This window comes from Lathamus discolor, chromosome 10, assembly GCF_037157495.1.
Source record: "Lathamus discolor isolate bLatDis1 chromosome 10, bLatDis1.hap1, whole genome shotgun sequence".
Lineage (NCBI taxonomy): Eukaryota > Metazoa > Chordata > Aves > Psittaciformes > Psittacidae > Lathamus > Lathamus discolor.
Genome location: NC_088893.1, coordinates 6,747,509 through 6,767,259, shown reverse-complemented (window position 1 = coordinate 6,767,259; position 19,751 = coordinate 6,747,509). Strand labels below are relative to the sequence as shown.

At 58.7% G+C, this 19,751-nt stretch overlaps 2 protein-coding genes across 2 annotated transcripts; one reads left to right on the top strand and one right to left on the bottom strand.

Annotated features, from left to right (window-relative positions):
• The first annotated feature begins 950 nt into the window (after positions 1–950).
• On the top strand, positions 951–12,940 carry RELL2 (RELT like 2). Its single transcript, XM_065690439.1, has 7 exons — positions 951–989; positions 4,290–4,503; positions 6,133–6,198; positions 6,276–6,342; positions 6,642–6,830; positions 10,567–11,137; positions 12,899–12,940. The coding sequence occupies exons 1-7, from the start codon at positions 951–953 to the stop codon at positions 12,938–12,940; spliced, it is 1,188 nt and encodes a 395-aa protein (XP_065546511.1).
• An 830-nt stretch (positions 12,941–13,770) lies between these two features.
• FCHSD1 (FCH and double SH3 domains 1) lies at positions 13,771–19,541 on the bottom strand. The gene is made up of 19 exons (XM_065690779.1): positions 19,426–19,541; positions 19,081–19,178; positions 18,773–18,818; positions 17,837–17,910; positions 17,488–17,632; positions 17,272–17,408; positions 17,132–17,195; positions 16,909–17,037; positions 16,588–16,710; positions 16,411–16,506; positions 16,220–16,327; positions 16,012–16,116; positions 15,532–15,762; positions 15,360–15,443; positions 15,091–15,247; positions 14,800–15,005; positions 14,576–14,675; positions 14,438–14,505; positions 13,771–14,297 (listed from the first exon to the last, which is right to left on the bottom strand). Exons 1-19 carry the CDS (start codon positions 19,444–19,446, stop codon positions 14,232–14,234), a joined length of 2,058 nt encoding a protein of 685 aa, XP_065546851.1. The 5' UTR covers positions 19,447–19,541; the 3' UTR covers positions 13,771–14,231.
• Between the last annotated feature and the right edge of the window lie 210 nt (positions 19,542–19,751).

The window sequence follows — 19,751 nt, the reverse complement described above, 5'->3', positions numbered from 1 at the left end:
CAGCAAGGGGAGCTTCCTTCATGCATGGCTGGGGTGTGTGGGATGGGGCTGGCAGGGCATTCAGGTGATGGCATGGGATTTTGAGGTCTGTGCTGGCAGCAAGCAGGTGAGGGACTAGTTTCAAGGTGCCATTAAATCATGGGATTATTAAATGATGCTTCTGGCTGGCTTTGCCACTTACTGCAGGGGCGCCGCTCCCTTCACACTATTCCTCATGAGCGTTTCCATTTGGGATGCTGGCTCCAACGCATGGATACTCCAGGATATGCAAGACCCTCTGGCCTTGACCCCACAGGGCTGTGGACCCTCAGAGCTGTGATTCTTGGCACAGTGAGCACTGAGCGCAGCACCATTTCAATAAACAGGCTTTGAACATGCAGAACAACAAGGGTGTAGCAGGGAGCACAAGGAGCGTGCTGACGTCTTGGTGGGGCTGCTGCCTCAGCATGATGGTCACCCGGTTGTCACTCTGCAAGGTGCTGCCAGCAGATAGCATCCAGCCAGCTGGGGATAGGGGTGAGGAAGGAACAAACACAGCCCTTCTCCCGGCTTTGCTGGCCCAGCTCCCTTTCTGGAAGCCAGTCACTGCTCTAGGCATCTTTACGAATCTTGGAGCGGTGCAAAGAAAGCATCGGAGAAGGGTATTTTTGATGCTCTTTGTGCGCTGTGGTTGAAAGTCCATTAGCTTGCTGGGGATGTTTGAAAATCTTAAATAAGGGCTTAGTAATCAGGGAGGTGTTTGATGCAATGGGATGTAGCACTTCTGCAGAGACAATGGCAGTTTCTGGGCTGAGCATCACAGTGGAAACCCTGGTAGGAGCATGCCCATGGGATTCCTGGAACCAGGCGATCTGTCCCGCTTAGCTGCCATGTGGACAAGCAGCAGGGCCAGGGTGGATGAACCCCTAAGCGGGAGTGTTCACATTGCTTGTGGGGTGACATCTGTTGTGATGGCTGCAGAGGAAGCATGGGAAGAGAATAGACAAGAGGTAAAGTCCTGGTAAAATACACCGGGACCAGAGCTTGCCATGGTATGGGGTGATGTGGGACAACACTGTTCTCCCATCCCTTCTTATTGCTCTGTCTCCTCCTTCCCATGCCACCTCTAGACCTGATGGCTTAAAATTTAAAGGCTTCCAGGCAATGGCACAGGAGGAAGCAAAGCCTCCAAGGACTTGGAGCTCCGGCAGGATTGGTGCTGTGTCTCAGCTTGTGCTGCCTTGGCTGGTGGGGTCACACAGGATGGGGACAGGAGCTGGAATGGGGTTAGGAGGGGACAGAGGATGCAGAGCCCAGCTTCTGGATGAGCCATGGGCATCCAGCCCATAACCATGTTCACATCTCCCTGGCATTGTGTGGAGCTTAGCCCCATGTGGTGACCATCCCCCTGGCCAGGATGGACTCAGCCTCTTTGGAAGGCTTATCTCAGCTGTGTGGATTCATGCCTGCCATGGTGCCTCGTCCTGGGGCAGAGAGGAGCTGTGGTATCTTTCTTGGATCACCTGTGAGGTGCTGCATGGGCCAAGGCTCATGGTCTGGCCATTGAAGTGCTAACGGGGTCCCACAGTGGGACAAGGACTGAGCAGACCAGAGGGATGCTGAGGCTGGGGTGGTGGAAGGAGGATGGAGACTCGGACCATTCTCTGGAGGGAGGCATTAGGAAGAGAAACACTATGGGCTGGGATAACCCAGCTGCAGAGCTCTTCATTAGGGACTGTAGTGATAGGACAAGGGGTAAAATGGGTTAAAACTTAAACAGGGGAAGTTTAGATTGGATATAAGGAAGAAATTCTTTACTGTAAGGGTGGTGAGGCACTGAAATGGGTTGCCCAGGGAAGCTGTGAATGCTCCATCCCTGGCAGTGTTCAAGGCCAGGTTGGACAGAGCCTTGGGTGACATGGTTTAGTGTGAGGTGTCCCTGCCCATGGCAGGGGGTTGGAACTGGATGATCTTAAGGGCCTTTCCAACCCAAACCATTCTATGATTCTACAATTCTATGACAAGCAGTGGAGCCCCCTCCTCATCCCGTTCACCCCACTGAGACCAGGATTTGTCCCCAGGTGGGTTGCTGGGTTGTGGAAATACTTCGACACCAGACGCAGTGGGAAAAGGGAATCTTCCCTCCGAGAAGGGAGGACTGAGCAACCTGGGCTCGTTTCGCCTGGCACGGCTGGAGGCTGGAAGCTGGAAGGGTGCAGCAATGCGTTGGGTGGGCGGGAATGCCTGGGAGGAGAAAGAGTGATTTGTTGTGCAGGACAGCGTGTGTGGGCATGAGGAAAATGGGAATAAGCTCGCAATGACTGCATTCCCTTTGGGCTCTGCAAAAACCCATTCCTGTGAGGTCCCCCTCTTCAAAGAAACAAGGGCAAGGAGTAAACCACCTTTAAGGTCTTGATCAGCAGAGACTTGGATGATGCTGCAGTGTGTTCCAGCATTAGGAGACTTCTCCTCTCCTGCGGCTGTAGCAGTGCATGGCAGGAGGAATAAGTCTCACTGCCTGTGGTCTTGCCATAGATGGTCCATCTTAGCTGTCCCTACCAGGACAGCAGGCATATGAGTGGTACCTATGATGTTGTGACCTCCTGATGTTACATTGATGGAGCTCCTGTGCTCCTGGGAGGTGACCCTTGGTCCTCACTTGAGTTGTCCTCACTTGTGGATAAGGACAGGAGCCTTCATCATTACACAGTTGATGATAAGGAGCTGCAAGTTTCCTCATGGCAATATGGATTATGGTGGGATAATTCCTACAACTGAATGTGTATATAGATTGATAGCTTGCTAGAGATGGGGTGGGAGGGTTGCCTGTGCTTCTCAGGGTCTAGGTGGAAAACTGGCAGGTGGGCTGAGGATGGAAAGGAGCAAGCCTAGGTTGTAGTAGGAAAGAGTTGGACGAAGCCTCCCAGAGTGAGGATAATGTGGTGGAGATGGAAAGGGAGGTCCTGGGAGCACCACGGCTGGAGATTTCAAATGGCTCAGTCATCCCTTTTGAGGAAGGAGGGAGAGACCATTGCATGGGGCAGAGGGTTGGGCTGTGGGGTCCCCAGGGGCTCCTTTTCCACCATGTCCTCGGTGCTGTGATCATAGTGAGGGTGTCTGCACCCCTCTCCCCTTGCACACACCGGTGCAGGACCAGTCCTGGTCTATCTGAGCCCCACTTCTACCCCTGTGCCCCCCCCATCACCACGGCTCACTGCTCTAAAAATCGCCGAGCGCTTAGGAAAGGAGGGTGCCGGGGGAACCAGGGCTGGCTCGCATGTGGGTGAGGTTTTTCGCCTCGGGGCGGGCAGCAGCTTGCCAGCGCCGGCTTCCCTGAGCGGCGTTCCTGTTTGCTCCCCGCTGCAGCCGCCGGCATTCCCTGAGCTTCCCTCTGCACCTTCCTCCCCTGAAACCTCTTTGGAGTGATTCTTCCCAGCGCCGGGACAGGCGGGCTGCTCTCGCTGTCAGACAGCGGCGGGCTGCCGCGTCTCCCAGGAGCAGCTCGGCTCCTTCCAAGGAAGGAAGAGGCAGCCGGGAGCCTGGGGGCCAGAGGATGCTCGCCGCGGTCCCGGGCCGCAGGGATGCGGGGTTGCTAGGAGGCAGGTGAAGGTGAAGAGGAGAGCTCTGCGGAGGACCGCAGGCCCAGGTACCGCCGCAGCAGCGGGGACAGCCGGGGGACACCCTGCCTCGTACCGGAAAGTGGAACCGGCGAGCGGGCGGCCGCGCTCTGAGCCCCCGGGAAGGGAGATGGGAAAGCCCAGGGGAGCCGGGGCGCCGGGAATGAGCTCGGTTCTGCGGGCGGACGATGCTGGAGCTGCCGGCCGGCTCGGCCCTCCGCCCTCCCGGCTGCCGCGGCTCCCTGCCTGCCCTGCCTCTGCCTTTGCCTGTGACTTTGCCTCTGCCTTTGCCTGTGCCGGTGGAGGCCCCCGGCCGTGAGTAGCGACGGATGCAGGGGGTGGCGGGTCGGCGCTGTGCTATGAGGGTGCTCATCCTCCTGCAAGGGCGAGCGGGGTGATGCCGCTCGCCGCAGAGCCCGGAGGAGGCCGGGGAACCGGTGCCCTTGGGAAGCTGCTTGCAAGGGATGGGGAAGCGCCGCAGCCGGGGACCGGGCAGGCCTGCAGGGATGCTGCCACCGCTGCCCTTGGGATGCCTCTTGCCGGGTGCGTGTGGGGCAGCAGTGTCCTTGGGAGACTGCACGGAGCCACCTCTGTGGCTCTTGCTGAAGGTGGACAGGAGGAAGAGGAGGAAGAAGAGGATGGGCATGGGGGGTAAGCACTGTGTTCTTTGAGCTGCCTTCCCCCTTCTCCTAGATCCGCATGTCAGACCATCACAGCACCGACGATGGGGAGACAGACCCCCAGCACAGCCTGTCTATGGTCTTCCTCCTCGTCCTTGTCTTCTTCATCATGGGGCTGGTGGGTTTCCTGATCTGCCATGTTCTGAAGAAGAAGGGTTACCGGTGCCGGACTTTCCGGGACGAGCTCGACCCAGATAATAAAGATGTGCTGGCGGAGCTCCAGGCCAGTGAGTGCTGGGGCTTGGGGGGCTCAGTGGGGATCCGATGCTATCTTTTGCTTGACGTAGATTGATGCTCCTTTAAACACACTCCTGTGATGTGGGCTGGGGATGGGAGGATTACCCATCACGTGCTGCTGGGCTAGGAAAAAGGGGTGGGCAGTGCGGTGTTCCCTGGGGATTGGGAGTGTTGTTGTCTGAAGAGCCCTCTGAACTGCTGGCTCCACAGGCTGGAAAGTCTGGTGGTGTCAAGGAGGTGGGAACCAGCATCTGGTTCTTCCCAAAGCAGCATGATCACCAAAAGATAATGCTGATGAACAGCCAGGTCCTGCTGAATCCCCCGAATTATGTCCCACATCCCATACAAGCGAAGCATCCCTCAACCAGAACACAAGCTGTCCCTCTGCCCTTTTGGCATTAGGAGATCCGGCATGGAGGCAGCATGGTGTTTGCTATCACTGATGTCTTCTTCCAGTCCCTGCTGTGTTCATGGAGGCTGGAGCTGGAAGGTGACTTTTAGGGTTTTTTCTCCATCACTTCCCTGTAAGTCACTCTTGGGTAGTTAGATTGGGAAATCACTGCAGCATCAACTGTGGGTACAAGCTAGAGCTTGGTCCAAGCAAGATCTGACTTTTAATGGTTTCATGAATATCTGCTGAAATGGAGAAAACATGTTCCTCTGGCTGCTTCTGTAGGCCAAATGGTGCTGCATACCTCCTCCACCTTCCCTGTGCCATCACCAGTGCTTGGGGGGATCAGCACCTCCTGCTACCACTTCTCATGCACAGGAAGGTAACGTGGCTCCTCCAGCACACCTATGGACACAAGAGGAGCTTCTTGGTGTCCTTGCATACACTCCTTTGGCTAATTGACTTGGCTGCAAACGGAGACAGTGTCTGAACTTTCCAGGATTGGCTTTGCCTGCAGGATATGCCACAGCCAAGGGAAACATGTCCATAGGCTTCCAGGATCATGGTGGTAGCCCCTGACCATGCTCTTTGAGGCAGCTGCCTTCCAGACCATGGCTCTGATCTGCTCACTGGAACATGTAACATTGTGAACTGGGCTGAAGCCCGCTCAGCCAAGCCTCCTGCCTCTGACAGTGGCCAGAAGCAGGCTGAGAAGGATGCTGGGGATGAATACCTCAATGGAGCAGACACTAAGCCAAGTTTCCCCAGCACAGTCTGTTAGGCTTCTGAAAGTGTGCAGCTCCTGGTTTGCACCATCAGAGATGGCTTCTCCATATTTAACAGGCCCCAGTAGGTTTCTTTACTGTGAACTTGTCCTGTTTACCCTTGGACACTCAGCACCAGCAGCATCCTGCAGCCAGGGGCTCCAGGGCTGAACTGTGCCCCCAAGGAACCTCCTCTTTTGATTTGTTTTGAACCTTCTCCCCACTCATTTCTCGTGATGCCCCCAGTTCTGAAGGAGCAACACAACCCCTGTATGTGTCTCCACACACACATGGCTCCTGGTCTAGCCATTTCTTTTCCAAGGTGAGGGATTTGCTGCTCCCCATGGGTTTCCCAGCTTGATGGGGGACATGAGGCTTCCCCAACCTCTCTGTTGACGTGGCTGCTCTGGGGAGGGACTGGTGCCCAAATCCCCAGCCCTCAGTGCCACAGTTTCTCTTTCCAGATGAAGAGGAGGAGCTGAACGAGGACACTGTTGAGAAGATTGTGAGATGCATCATACAAAATGAAGGTGAGCACTTCCTAGGGCTGGCCTGGAGACGTGCTGACCGCTTCAGCTGATGCATTCCCTTCTTCCTCTCTCTTCAGCAAATGCGGAAGCCCTCAAGGAGATGCTGGGAGACAATGAAGGGGACATCCCAGTGCCAGTGCCCAGGTGAGGGAAGCCTATACCAGCTTGTGGCGAGTAAGAGAGGAGCAGCCTTTGGGTATCACCTTGGTTTGGAGGCTGCAGCCAGCCCCTTTCTAGCATGTTATAAAGCATCTTCCCAATAACAAGTCCTGCTCTCCCAAGGGTTGCTTTACCCCACTGTCAAGGGGAATAGTTCTTCTTCATTCCTCTCCCCACAGGAGGTCCTGTTCAGAGCTGCTGCTTCCCAAGGCTTGCTGCAGTGAGGCTGCTCCATGGTTGGGAAGTATCCAGATAACATGACTGTCACGTCTTTCTATTTGCAGCCTTTGTCCCCACCGTAACAGCCAGGACGGGGGCCCACCACATCACCACACAGTGCATCTGGGCTCCACGCAGGCCCCCTGCATCCACTGCAGCAAGAGGAAGAGGCACCCACTGCATCGACAAGGACGGTCCAAGGATGGCAAAGGCAGGATGCACCCTGGAGAGACCACCGTCTTCTCAGTGGGCAGGTACTTCAGTGACACTTGCCAGACACGGCCCATCTGCTCTGCTGGAGCAAGCATCATGTAGAGTCTTCTCAGTTCCCTTGGTCCTTTCCCCTTCCCCACTTGCAGTCCTGAGGACCCAGGGGCCTCTTAGACCTGGAAATGCCTGTGGCACGTGGCAGGCCACGATGCTCATGTGGTGGCTTCCCTCCTTCTCCTTGAGGAAGGTGACTCAAGCCTGTGTTGTTCTGATGACTCAGTGCTGGGCAGAGCCCCAAATCCATGTCCTCTCAAAGCCTACTGTCCCAGCTATGTGCAAGCAGGACTCTTGCTGCCCAACAGCAGCAGTGACCCCAGGTTTTAGGGATCTCATTAGGAAGGAGAGGAGGTGACAGCAGGGCCCAGGTCCAAGTTACCAGCCACCATCATCAGAACGTACTCCTCCAGGTCTCTGTCAAATGACGACTGTAATTAGATGACTTGGCAGGAACATAAGAACAGGGGAGTGTACCTGGTACTTCCCACAGATACTTTTACAGTCACCAACTGGTTTCACCTCAAGGGACTTCCTGTGGTCTCTGTGTAGTCCATAACCTTTAGTACCATCTGCAGCATTGCCCAGGTTGCCCCATTCCCCAGCACGAAACCTTTGACAAAGTCCTCCAGGGCTCAGCTCCACACTGCTGTGCTGACCAGAGCAGGATGATGAGCGATTGCTGGTCCCTGGATGGACACCTTGGTGAGACACAGAGCTCTGCTGTGCTCAGATCCTGCAGTGGGTCTTTATTAGAGCATAAGATCTGCTGAAGCTGCACATTGTGGTCCAGAGAGATGGTTGTTCATGGTGATGTTGAGCCAGAGTGGGCATCACGGGGGTGAGCTTTGGGTTTTTCCACCATCACAGCTAGGAGTTTCAGTAGGGAGGTGAATCGGGGGCTTTATGGGGAGCTGGAGGAGACACACACTGGACCGCCCCATGCTGAACTCCAGCTACAATCTCACTTTATGGTGATAAGGATAAAGTGATATGGTGATAAAGATGATGTCTTCTGACTTCCTCTTCACCTGTAGCTGTCAGCTGTCCTTGGTGGTGGTTGGTGGCCAGATCTCTGCACAATTGCATACTCATGGCTAGTCTCATTCCCCGGCTGGTGCCCAGCTCCATCCACTCCACTCCTCTGTGTCCTTTGGCCATGCTCTTGTCAGTCTCCTCTCAGTCACCTCTGAGTGCCAGAGAAGATGGTCTCCTTTCCCACAGGCACCTTCCTGCAAATCTGTTTTTTCTCTCTTCAACCTTGCTAATATCCTGTGTTACACCAGCCTTCTCCATGGTGCAGTCATAGCATCTCTCCAAGATCGTATTAGAAGTTTCCACTTCCCGAATCTCCTTGCTATGAGGTCAGAAAGCCAAGGGTCCTGTGAGCCCATAAGATACAAAACTACCTCCAGATCCTCGTTCTCATTTCTAAGCTGGCCCCTTTGCTCTTCCAGATCTTGGATGGCTCTTCTGGTACTGCCCTTGCTGTACCTTATTTACTAGGAATATCTTGATTGCATGAAGTGCTTTGACTCATGACTGATGCTACAGACAAAAGCTCCTTTAACCCACCTCTTCTGTTGCAATCCTCAGGTTTTGTTCTCTTTCTGTTGCTTTTTTCTTGGACATGGTGGTTGAGAGTGCAGCACCCTTCCCTGTTACCTGCAGCTCATTGACTGAGTCTGGTTGGCAGCTGGTAGGCACAGCCTTATCCCTAGTGGAGTGGAAAGGAGGGAGGATAGTGGAGGTCCATCAAGATCACCAGGGGCTGGAGCATGTGGCATGTGAGGCGCTGCTGAGGGAACCACGTTTATTTAGTCTGAAGAAGTAATAGAGGGGGATCTAATTGCTCTCTAGACCTACTCAAAGGGGTGGGGGAGTTTAAATGGAGGTGGAGCTTGACTCTTCCCAGGGATGCACAGGGAAGAGGCAGTGGCCAAAAGCTGCAGCAAGAGAAATCCAGAAAAGCCGTAAGGAAAAAACCCTTTCACTATGAGAATGGTGCAGCCCTGGGGCAGGGCCCAGAGGAGCGGAGGGGTCTCCAGCCTTGGAGACTGGACGGGGCCTTGAGCAATCTGCCTGAGGGTGGGAGGTGGCCTGGTTCCGAGCAGAGGGTTGGACTGGCAACCTTCCGAGGGCTCTTTGCTCTTAAATGATTCTCTAATTCTGAGGCAATCAGCATTATATGGTCTGCACTCTCACATTATTGACTGATTCACCATTTATCCCAGGGCTTTCTCTAAACCAGTTGTAGGCGGCAGAGCTTGTCCACTGGAGGGTCTCTCCCTCCGTCCTTAGCCCGGTCAGCCACAGTGTCCCATCCTACTGAATCAAATGCCTCAGTGATGCTGATGAGGAGACAGACAGCGCTCTCCTGCCTTTCCCCTCACCGCACAGAAGCTGGCTACGTTACCTCTTGTGCCCCCTCCAGTCCGAACCCTGCCTGTTCCTTTGAAGCTGTTCCTGGCTCCTCCAGGCTGGCATTGCTCAATGGTCTTGTCATTTGTGCCTCCTCCCTGGCCCTCTTCAGGTCTGGAACATTCTCTGGTCTTCCCGAATCGCAGTGCTTGGTGCCTTATCACCAATTATCTGGATAGACCTGAAAGGTCACATTTGCTGCTGCTGGTCCGAGCAGTCCTGTGGGTACCTCATCTGGAGCTGGAGCATTTCTCTTCCTGACCCTTCCAACCAAGAGCAATCTGCAGAAGGGTCTGTGCTGCCCACAGACTGCCACCAGGTCCTCAGCCTGGCCGTGGTCTCCTTTACCTCTGGCATCTCATCTGGCTTCTCTTCTTATGTCTTGGACCTTTCTTCTCAGCTCCTTCCTTCCGAGTGGCTGTACTGCCATGTCCTTGACCTTTGGGCCCTGTTCTTTCAGCCCTGGCAGCTTGAATTTTGCTGCTGAAGTTGTGTTTTGCCCCAATGCTGGTTCGCAGCTGGGCTTCCACACAGCCAGGGACATCTGCAGCTCCTCCACATGTGACTCAAGCACAGGGCTGCTGAGTGAGTCATGGACTGTGGGAGATCTCTGTGATGGGATCAGTCTTCCTTGGCTGGTGGACACCAGCTTACATGGAAGAGCCTTCCCATCTGCTGGTCCAGCAGTCACTTGCCTTGCTTCCAAAGAGGAATAACAGTATTGGTCACAATTGGCTTGCTTGCAATTCAGACTTAGGCTTTGCCTACGCATTACGCCTCACAAATCCCAAAGTTATGGTAGATCCCTGACTTCTCCTCCCCATGTGTAATACTGCATCACCTCTGATTATAAACTAATCCTCTGAGGGTGTCAGACCAACTTCCGTGCAGCTCTTCATGGCCATCCCCTCCTTACCAGGCTTAGCAGGCTTGTATTTCACCTTCTGAATCAACACCTGAGTTTCTGTGCACGCTCCTGCTCATCCAGGTTGCATCTTGGAACATTTCCAAGAGCTGTGACCCATCTTACAGGGAAAACAGGCTGGCAGTGCCTGCACCAGACAACATCTGGATTGACCTTTTCATCCTTCTCTATTCTGCCAAAAATGAAGGGGAAAATGGGATTAAGTCAGTGGGGGCATGGCTAGAGTGGGGGGCAGTGGTGTTGAGTGAGTCTGGAAGGTCAGAGATCATCACCAGTTGATGACAAAGAGAGGAGAACCAAGGCTGGAGGTGCAGGCAAGCTGGGAATACAGCTGGGGAAAAGAAGGGAAAGGATTTTTATCCATCCTGCCCCCATTCCAGGTTTCGTGTCACACACATCGGGAAGAAACCCGCTTTCCATGAGCAGCAGGATGGGCCCCTGCCCGACGGCAGCCGGGAGCTGAGCACAGAGGAGCTGGAGCACAGCAGCGAGAGGCTCCAGCGGGAGCGGGCTCGCAATGGGACTGTCCCCACGGGTGGCCTGCAGAACGGAGACGTCCAGAAGGGTGTCCAGGGTGGCAAAAGCGGGGGGCAGAGCTGCTCCACCACCCCGGCCCCGAACACCCCAGCCAGCTCCGGCACTCGCGACAGCCGGCGGGCGGGCAAGGGCTCCGGCACGGCGGGATCCCTGCAGGATGCTGGCACTGCTCCCGGCAGCACCAGCCGCCAGAGGAAGCTGCTGAGCCAGCGGATGCTCGGAGGGTCGAGCCCCAGCATCCCGGGAGCGCTGGTGCAGGAAGGAGCCAGCATCTGCCTGGAGGAGATCGGACTGGGGTCGGCAGATGAAGTGTCGGATATTCACGGGAGCCTGAGTCTGCATGAGCAGGTTGATGACTTGGGAAGAGATGACAGCAGCAGGAAACAGCCCGCAGTGGGGGATGTGGGGCAGAAGGTGGGTTCCTCTTCTTCCTTGTCTCTGTGGGGTCCTCTGGGCTGGGGGGTTTGGGTTGTGGCTCAGCATCCCAAGCACTGCTGACAACATCAACCAGCCCCAGTGTGGTGGTGTGAGCTGTGGCATGGGACCTGGCCTGCCACGCTGTTTCTGCTCATCTTTCTTGATTCCATCTGTTCCTGATGTCTGGGGGATGCAGTCACTATGACAGGTCCCGTCCCACCAGTACCTGCACTGCTGGGGCAAAGGCAGGTCACAGGCTGGCTTGCATGGGAGATGCTGCAGACCTGCTGCCAGCTGTCCCTAGGGCAAGGGATGAGTTTTCTTTAGTAGTTGGGGTGGCTTTTACTTGAACTGAGGGAGCTCCATCACTGCACATAGCTTGGTTCCTCTGAAACTGTAGCCTCACCACAATGCTCAACATGACCCCAGCACAATGTCCAGGCAGGGACAGATAGCACCAGCAGCCTTTCTTGCCTTGAAGTTAAGAGATGGCAAAGCCAACCGGTCAGTTCTTGGTTGTTCTTCCTTGCTCCAGAGGGGCTGGTGCTGGCTGTGCTCAGACAGGAAGCACCATAGCTGGAGCTCCCAGTACCCTGATATCTCCCAACGATCCCACCCAGCCACCCTGCTGGAGGTGCCAGAGAGCACTGGTGAGGACACCATTTGCTTGGCCATCAATAGCCCCCACCTTAGGGGATTTGCTCCCTATCAGTGGCTGTTATCAATGAGCAAATGAGGCTGTTGGTGGTGGCAGCAGCCACCCAATGTATCCATTCACTCACCTGTGGCTATGGAGAAAGTCTTTCGTGAAGGGAGCTGGGGAGGGCACCTCATGCAACATCACCCCACCTGCAAGCAGCCCCAGGAGCTGGCCTTGTAGCTCATCACACCAAACCAGCACTGGACATGTGTGCAAAATGCTTGGAAGAAAAGGAAGCAAACGATCTGGATAAAGAGCCAGAGCAATTCCCTGGGGCTGGCTGTGCTGGAGCTCCATGGGCCAGGCATGGACCATGCTTGCAGCCCTTGGCAGGGAGATGGGATGGAGCTGACTGCATCAGCACTGAAGAGCCAGGGAAAGGTGCCTGACTAAGGCAGGCTAGGGAAAAGGCAGGAACTCACTGCGTTTATTGGCCCTCTCTTTGCTTTCTGGGGGACAGGCTGGAAGGTTCCAACTGTTTCATGAAGGGCAGCCCAAGGCATCCACACAGGACAGAGCCGATGGGTTGTAGCCCTTCTCCAGAGACCTGGAGAGGTGGTGGCAAGTCCTCCTTCCTCCCATGACCCTCTGTGCCTTGGGCAATAGCTGTGGCCCCTCTGATCACTGGGGAAGCAGTTACACCCAGGGTAAGCCCAGGGACATGGTGACTTTTTTCTCCTCTTTCTCCTCTGTGGTGCCAGGCTCTTGCCTTGGACCCTGCACCAGGCTTTGGGCTGTTGCTTTGGTGAGCTCCAGGACATGGAGTCCCAGGAGAACAGCAATCACTAGAACATCTGTCATCAAGCCCTGGCACCACTCTGATGCTCCCTCATCCTTAGGTCCCAACCAGGGCCACTACGAGGTCCTGCTCAATGTGTCCTGCAGGTGATGAAGGGCAGCAAGATGGTGTTTGTGCTGTTGTCAGCTCCTGGAGCCTCAGCAGGGTTCTGCTCACTGGCCCATGGATCACTGCTGTGGCCAGTGGAGACCAGCTCCCCTACCCCATCATCCTGCTCCCACAGGAGCACTGACATCCACATCCCTCCTCTATCCCACAGGAGCCCAGTGCTGTGGTGCAGGACCGAGGAGCAACCGTGTGACGTGAGTGCTTGTCCCCAGTCCCTGGGTGATGGCTGGGGTGGGAAGCAGCAGTGTCTCTGCTCTAGTGGGTCATGGCCTGGTGACGGAGAGAGGATGAACCCCTGCTCCAGGAGGGTTGGTTCCCAGTGCCCTGGGTCCTGCACTGGCAGGTCCTATTACCAGTGTGCCCAGCCCCAGGCAGTGATGCTGGCTCTGGGCAGACATGGGGGATGCTGTGGCCACAGGGACAAGCCCCATCCTCTTGCCCCTCTCCCTACAGCTCCTCTCCGCTCCTGGCTGGAGCGTGGACAGGAGGTGCTCAGCCCCTGACCCCCGCCGGGCTGGGGGCTCTGCCATGGGGTACCCGTGGGGCAGCCGGCCCTGGCCCTGGGTTGGCAGCTACGCGCTTGGCATGGCCGGAGAGACACGCCGACGTTACAGACAACGCGCTCGGCGCCAGACCTCATCCCATTGGCAATAGGTACCCGACTCCCACCCACTGCACCCGCCCCGGAGACCCCCCCAGGCCTGGCAGGGGCAGGACAGGACCAGGTCCCCACTGCCTACCCGGTGCCGGGGAAAGGATGGACCCGAGGGGCTGCAGAGAGGGGCAGGGATGGAGGCAGCAGCTTGAGCTCCCCCAGGGTGTGGGGCAGCACCCCCAACCCACCCAGCACGTTCACCACAGAGCACAGCCCCCCCGGGGCACTCCTGCCACGCAGAGCGGGCACAGGCCCACATCCTGCACCGGCAAGGGACCCGGCCAGGTCCCTGCGGAATGAGGCGGAGAGAGGAGCTTCCAGCCACATCCCCAGCACAGAAAAGGCTGGAGCCTGGCCCGGGGGGGCACAGGATTGCAGCCAGGCCAGCGGGCAGCCCCTGTGCCCGCAGCGAGCTTTGGTGTGTAACCGCACTGTACATAGACAAGCTAAAACCATTAAAGCTGCTGAACCCCTCAGCAGAGGCTTAACTGGCTTTATTGGGGCACAGCCCCCAGTGCCCACTCCTGCCTGTGGGGAGATGACCCCAGGAACCAGGGCTGCATGGGTGATGGAAGGGGCAGAGCAAAGAGGTGGGTGAGATGGGGCCCAGCCTTAGCACTGAGCACACCTATAGAGGGGCTGTGAGGATGCCACGTGCTGTAAAGGGATGCAGGACCACTCTGCAAGCGGCGCTGGGCAGGATGCGGCCCATGGAGAGACCAGCTCAGGGTACGAGGCGGTGCAAGCCCCTGCTGCAGGACAGCAGCCCATGGGGGCTCACTGGGGTGAAGTGAGTTGAGGAGCAGGGAGGGATGTGGGACCTGCAAGGTCAGCTGAAGGGCAGCTCGGGGTCAGGCTCAGGGGCTCTGCCGGGCGGTGGTGGTGGTGCACGAAGCTGTGGAGAGAGAAGGGAAGTGGTACCAAGGACACCCATCACCCTTCAGACCCCCCCAAAGCACACAGATGGTGCTGTCTCATGTTACAGGAGAGATGGGGACAGGTCTGGGGACACAGCATCGCTGTGATGGGGCTTACTGGCCGGAGGCGGGTGGCTGCCAGGTCCGGAGAGCTCTGCCCGCTGCCTGCGCCATCCTGCCGGCAACCTGGAAGTGCGCAGCAGCTCAGCCCAGCTCTCTGCCTGCCCCGGCCCCTTCCCAGCCCCCCAGCACTCACCTCCTAGCGTTGATGCTTCAGGAGAGGGGTTGGGGACCAGGCTGGCCCCAGGTGCGAGGCCAGGAGGGGAGAAGGGCGGTGGGGACGGCGATGGCAGCTCCTGCGAAGACACAGCCAAGAGGGATGGGAACAGAGGGAAGGGAGGGGGTCTAACCCCCAGCAGCCACTGCGCAAGACTGGGGCTGCCCCACACTACGAGGACACAATGACTGCGGACCACGGACCTGCCCAGTTGGCTCCCGTGCCCCGGTGAGTTCCTCCACCACCAGCGAGGGGAAGACACCAACGCGGCCATCGAAGTCACCTGTCCAGAAGCCATCATCCACCTCGCCGGCAGCGCGGGGCAGCACTCGGATGATGGCCCCCTCGGGGAAGCTCAGCTCCTCAGGGCTCTGCCCCTCATAGTCATACAGAGCTCGCACGAGCCAGGCTGTGGGGAGGATGTGGCAGGGGCTCAGCACGCTCTGGGTGACCTGTCCCCATCCCCAGGGTTGGGGGGATGCTCCAGCACCCACCTCCGGGCTCCAGCACCAGTTCTGCAGCCATGATGCTGGAGAGCTGGCGGTGCAATGCAGAAGGTCCTGGAGGACCAGCCCCGGCCCCTGGCTCACCCCCCAGGGACAGTAGGTACTTTTCAGGAACGTAGCCAACCTGGCCGGCCTTGTTTCGAGCCTGAGGGGACAGAAACTACATAACCATCCCAGCCCCCGGAGAGGGGACAGCACCGGGGACCTCCGTAATGTGTCCTCCCCCAGCATGGTGGAGGGAATCATCCCATTCCCACCTTCACCCACTCCTCTGCGTCCCCATCCTCGATGATCTCCAGCTCCTCTCCCTGGGTGATGGACAGCTCATCTGCCTGGCAGCCCTGCAGGGTACAGGCGACAAAGTGGCAGGGATGCTGAGGCTGCTGGCCCCGGGCAGGCAGGGTGAGGGACAGGCACCCATGGCTGTACCTGGTACCCAAAGATCACCCGGCAGGTGTAGGGGTAGGTGCGGGCAGCAGGGCCAGGCTCATCGTCCTCATCTGGCTCGTCACTGTCCTCGTAGTCATCGAACTCAGCTGGATCCAGCCCTGTGGGAGCCTCTTCTCCTGCCCCCACCATGGCCCCCGCCACCCAAGTGTCCACATCCAGCCCTGCTGCCCGCAGCAGCGCCAGCCGTGCCTCTGCCTTCACTCGGCTCACCTGTGCACACATGCATTATCCAGGTCTATGGGGACACCTATGGGGTGCGGGGACAGCCCAGCAAGCCCCATCACCCCTTGTCCCCAGCATGATTGTCATAGTGGCAGAGCATCCCCAGACACCGCACCGCCCATCCCTGCATCCACACCTCCCCATCCCTGCATCCACCACAGCTCCCGTTCCTGCATCCACCACCCTGTGGGTGACAGACCTGGAACCCACCCTGAGCATCCTGAGAGAGGGACCCACCTCTGCCTTCCGGATGTTCTCCCTCACTTCTTCCATCTGCCGCTCCACGGCAGCTGCTTCCACCTCTGCGACCTGCTGCCGCCTGGCCTCCAGCCGCTGCAGCACCTAAGTGGGCACCACAGGTCAATGGGAAAGAGAGAGCAGGGGAGAAAACAAGGAAAGCCTCTCCTTGAACCCCCTGCACTCCGTGGGGAAGGACAGCACCCACCTCCTCACTGTGCACCCTGTTTTTGCGGTCCCGGGCCACCCGTGTAGCCCAGCGTCGTGCCTCCTTCTCCAGGCTGGCCCCATCATCCCCAGGTGGCAGCAGGCATACCTGGGTGAGGACATGGTGGCTGAGAAGGGGCTGGCTGTGCAGCCCCCCCACCTTGCTGTGATGTCCCATCACCCACCACCTACCTCCTCCATCCCAGTGAGCTGGAGGCGCTGCTCAGGGGCCAGGGTGAAGGAGGGATGCTCCTGCAGGAAGAGGATGAGGTCCTGCTCCCGGCACACCTGCAGAAGTGGAGCAGTGTGAGACTGGGGGGGTTGTCCATCCCCTCCTGCCTTACCCAGCTCCTGGAGGGGGGCTGTTACCCGTGCAGATGCCTCTGCAACGCCCTGGAAGCAGTCCCGTGTGGCCCGGCAGGTCTCCACTTCTGTCCGGCTGGCTGCTGACAAGTGCTCCCGCAGCCTCTCGTAGAGGTCACCATCCAGTGCCTGCAGGAAAGCGGGTGGGAACCACCCATGGCACTGCCCGCATCCCCCCAGCACTACCTGCATCCCCTGGGGAGCATCCCTGCCCTCTGACTCTGCACCGTCAGCACCTTCTCTGCTGCACCCCCTCGCAGCAGCACTGGGGAGATGCTTCTTGTAGAAACCTCGGGAGGGGACATGGATGGTCCAGGCGGCTCCTACCTGCATGGCAGCCGGCAGCTCCACACGCCAGTAGTGCTCCAGGTGGGCAGTAGCAGACACCAGGGCAAAGCTGTACTCATTGTGCACCCCTGCGAGCTGCCTCGAGTGCTCAGCCAGCCTTGCAGAGAACTGCGGGGATGGGGAGAGCAGGGATTGGTGACAGGCTAAGGGCCACCACACCATCGCCCTGCACCCCACTGTTTGGATACCCTGTGCTGCTGACCTTGGCACTGAGCTTTTGCAGGCTGGCCTTGGTGTGAAATATCCTCCGGTCACTCTTCCGGAGCCTAGGGAGGGTAGGAGAGGAGATGTGAGCCCACCCTGCAGCCATGGCAGCCGTCTCCCACCATCCCCTCTGCTCACCGAGCCTCCACATCAGCCGCCTTGTCCTTGGCCACCTCATTGCTCCGCTGGAGGTGGGTGAACTGCTTCTTCGCCTTATCCAGCTCCTTCACCGTGTCCAGCAGCTCTGCCTGGGCCTTCTGCAGCCGCTCAATGCCCTGTGGGGAGCGCCAGCAGTGGGTCACATGGAGCAGTCCCCACTGCCCAGGCACAGGGGACATGTCCTCGTCCTGGTACCTTCTTGAGCATCCTCTCCTTGGAGAGCCGGGCGGTGCGGGCGGCCTCCGTGGCGAGGGCACGGTAGCTCTCCGAGGCAGTGACACGGACCTGCCCGGCGTGTGCGGTCCCCTCAATGACACCTCTCCAGACAGCAACTGTGCTCCTGTGCAGGGCATGAGGGTTAGGACAAGGCAGGGCTCCCTCCAGCCTCCCTAACAGCATCCCCAGTCCCATCTGAGTCAGGTACCACATCCTTCCTTACATCCCACCCCCGGGATGCTGAAATCCTGGGTGGCATTAGGCATCTCCCAGCTGGGAGGGCCATGGATGTGCGCAGCCAGCCCCAACCCCAGCCCCTTGCTCCCACCTTGAGTCGCTGGCCTCGCCGCGGCCCCGCTGCCAGTCTCTCTTCACAAACTGGCTTGCCAGCCTCTGCAGTGCCTGTGGACAGACCCAGCATCACCAGCACTCCCCAACCCTGCCGAGTACTCCAGAATCCCACCATCCCGCTCTGGGGCTGAAATTGGGGTCCCCCACATTGTCTCTTCACCCCACGGGTGTCCTCAGAGCAGGGAGGGCAAGCATCTCACAGTAGCTGGATGTCAGCAGGGATCTCATCATGCTTCCTGCAGAAAAGCTTTTTGGGAAGCAGCCACTCCTATAAGACGACCCCCTTACTGTGGCTTTTAGGGCAGAAGACTGGCAAAGGGACACTAGTGAGGGACACTGGCTGCAGAGGTGGGGCAGAGGAGCCCCCAGCAAAGCAAGACCCCAATCTTGAGGGCATGGTCCCCCCCCAGACTGGAGAGCAGAGAGGGAGCAGGATGGCACGGAGCCCAGCTGCAGGGAGGGGGGATGCAACTCCGCTGCAGGCTGTGCCCAAGGGATGCTGCGAGGACATCTCACAGAGCAAACCAAGGCTCTGACATTTAAGAGCAGAGCCCTGCGATGACCCAGCAGACAGCGGAGCCAAGCAGCTTCCTCCCACTGCAAGATTTTCCCTCCAGGCCCCCCAAACACGTGAGGCTCAGACATGCTGTGCTCAGCAAAGCATCCCAGTGGGTGCCCTGAGGTGGTCAGTGTGTCAGCCCCCCCGTCTCCAGCAGGGAAAATGCTTCACCCATCACCACAGCCCTCCATGGCTGACACGGACCAGCCAAGCCCTGTTGGCTGGATAATTTCCAACTCTGCCCATCATTGAATGATGCTGTGCTCTGCTCCAGAGCCCCCCACACAGGAAGGATGGAGCCTGGTCTCATGTTCCCCCAGCCCATCGGTTCCTGAACTGGTGGCACCACCTCACCTGCCCATACTCCCTGTCGATGGCAGCCCTCTGCTTGCTGTAGGACCTGTGGGGAGCAGGCATAGAGGGCTGGTGAGGACCCACACAGGAAGGTAGGGACGTGCCACCCCTGCCATCACCCCCCTGCCACCACCCCACCGCGCAATGCCCCCATCTGGCTACCCTGGCGGGTGATGGAGCCCACGACCTCGGCGCGGCAGGCTCAAGGTGAGCCGTGCCCAGCGGGCTGGGCCCTCGCCTCACACGTGGGATGAGCTGCCCGGTCTCAGCTCTGGAGGGGACACACACAGACCGGCGTGGGGCCCTACCTGATGTCCTCCAGCAGCTCGGCATCCCGCTGCTGCTTGCCCTGCAGGCCCGAGAGCTGCTCCAGGACGTGGACCCGCACCTCCTGCGTGAGCTTCACCTGCGGGACGGCACCGCTCAGCCCCCGGCGACGCTGCGGACCCGGCCGCGCCGGGCCGGCGTGCGCTGCCCCGGCACCGGTCCCCACTGCCCACCACAACGGGGGCCGCTGCAGGTGCCGGTGGCCAGGGCCCAGCGCCCATGCGGGTCCGCCGGGGGCGACTCCCGCTCCGCAGGTCCCGGCCCCGCTGTCACCCGGGGGGAAGCGGTCCCCAGCGCCCGGCGCCCCGCCGCGAGCCCGCGCTCACCTTGCGCGGCGGCGGCTGCATCGCGGCGATGCCCGGACCCGGTCCCAGCCGCGGCCGCGCTCCCGGTACCCGGTGCCCGCCCCGCGCGTGCAGAGCCCGGAACTGCCGCGACCGGACCCGCCCCTCCAGAGGCCCCGCCCACAACCCCGCCCTCCCTAAAACCCCGCCCACTTCTGGCCCTGCCGATGACACGCCCCTCTGTCTGGGCAAGCCCCGCCCACCGCAGCGAGCAAGCCACGCCCCCAGCTCCGTGTCCCCAGCGCCACCTCGTGGTCGGCGCCGCGCTTCTGTTCGAAGCGGTGGGGCATGCGTGGGGACATGGGGAG

Excerpts from the sequence above, each read along its gene's own strand:
- FCHSD1 (XM_065690779.1), bottom strand. The coding sequence starts at position 19,446 with ATGCAGCCGCCGCCGCGCAAG. Across the intron at positions 17,633-17,836 it reads GGCGAGGCCAGCGACTCAAG|GAGCACAGTTGCTGTCTGGA; the intron begins GTGGGAGCAAGG and ends TGCCCTGCACAG. Across the intron at positions 16,507-16,587 it reads TTGCAGAGGCATCTGCACGG|GTGTGCCGGGAGCAGGACCT; the intron begins GTAACAGCCCCC and ends CCACTTCTGCAG.
- RELL2 (XM_065690439.1), top strand. The coding sequence starts at position 951 with ATGGCTGCAGAGGAAGCATGGGAAGAGAATAGACAAGAG. Across the intron at positions 6,343-6,641 it reads ATCCCAGTGCCAGTGCCCAG|CCTTTGTCCCCACCGTAACA; the intron begins GTGAGGGAAGCC and ends TTCTATTTGCAG. Across the intron at positions 11,138-12,898 it reads TGGGGGATGTGGGGCAGAAG|GAGCCCAGTGCTGTGGTGCA; the intron begins GTGGGTTCCTCT and ends TCTATCCCACAG.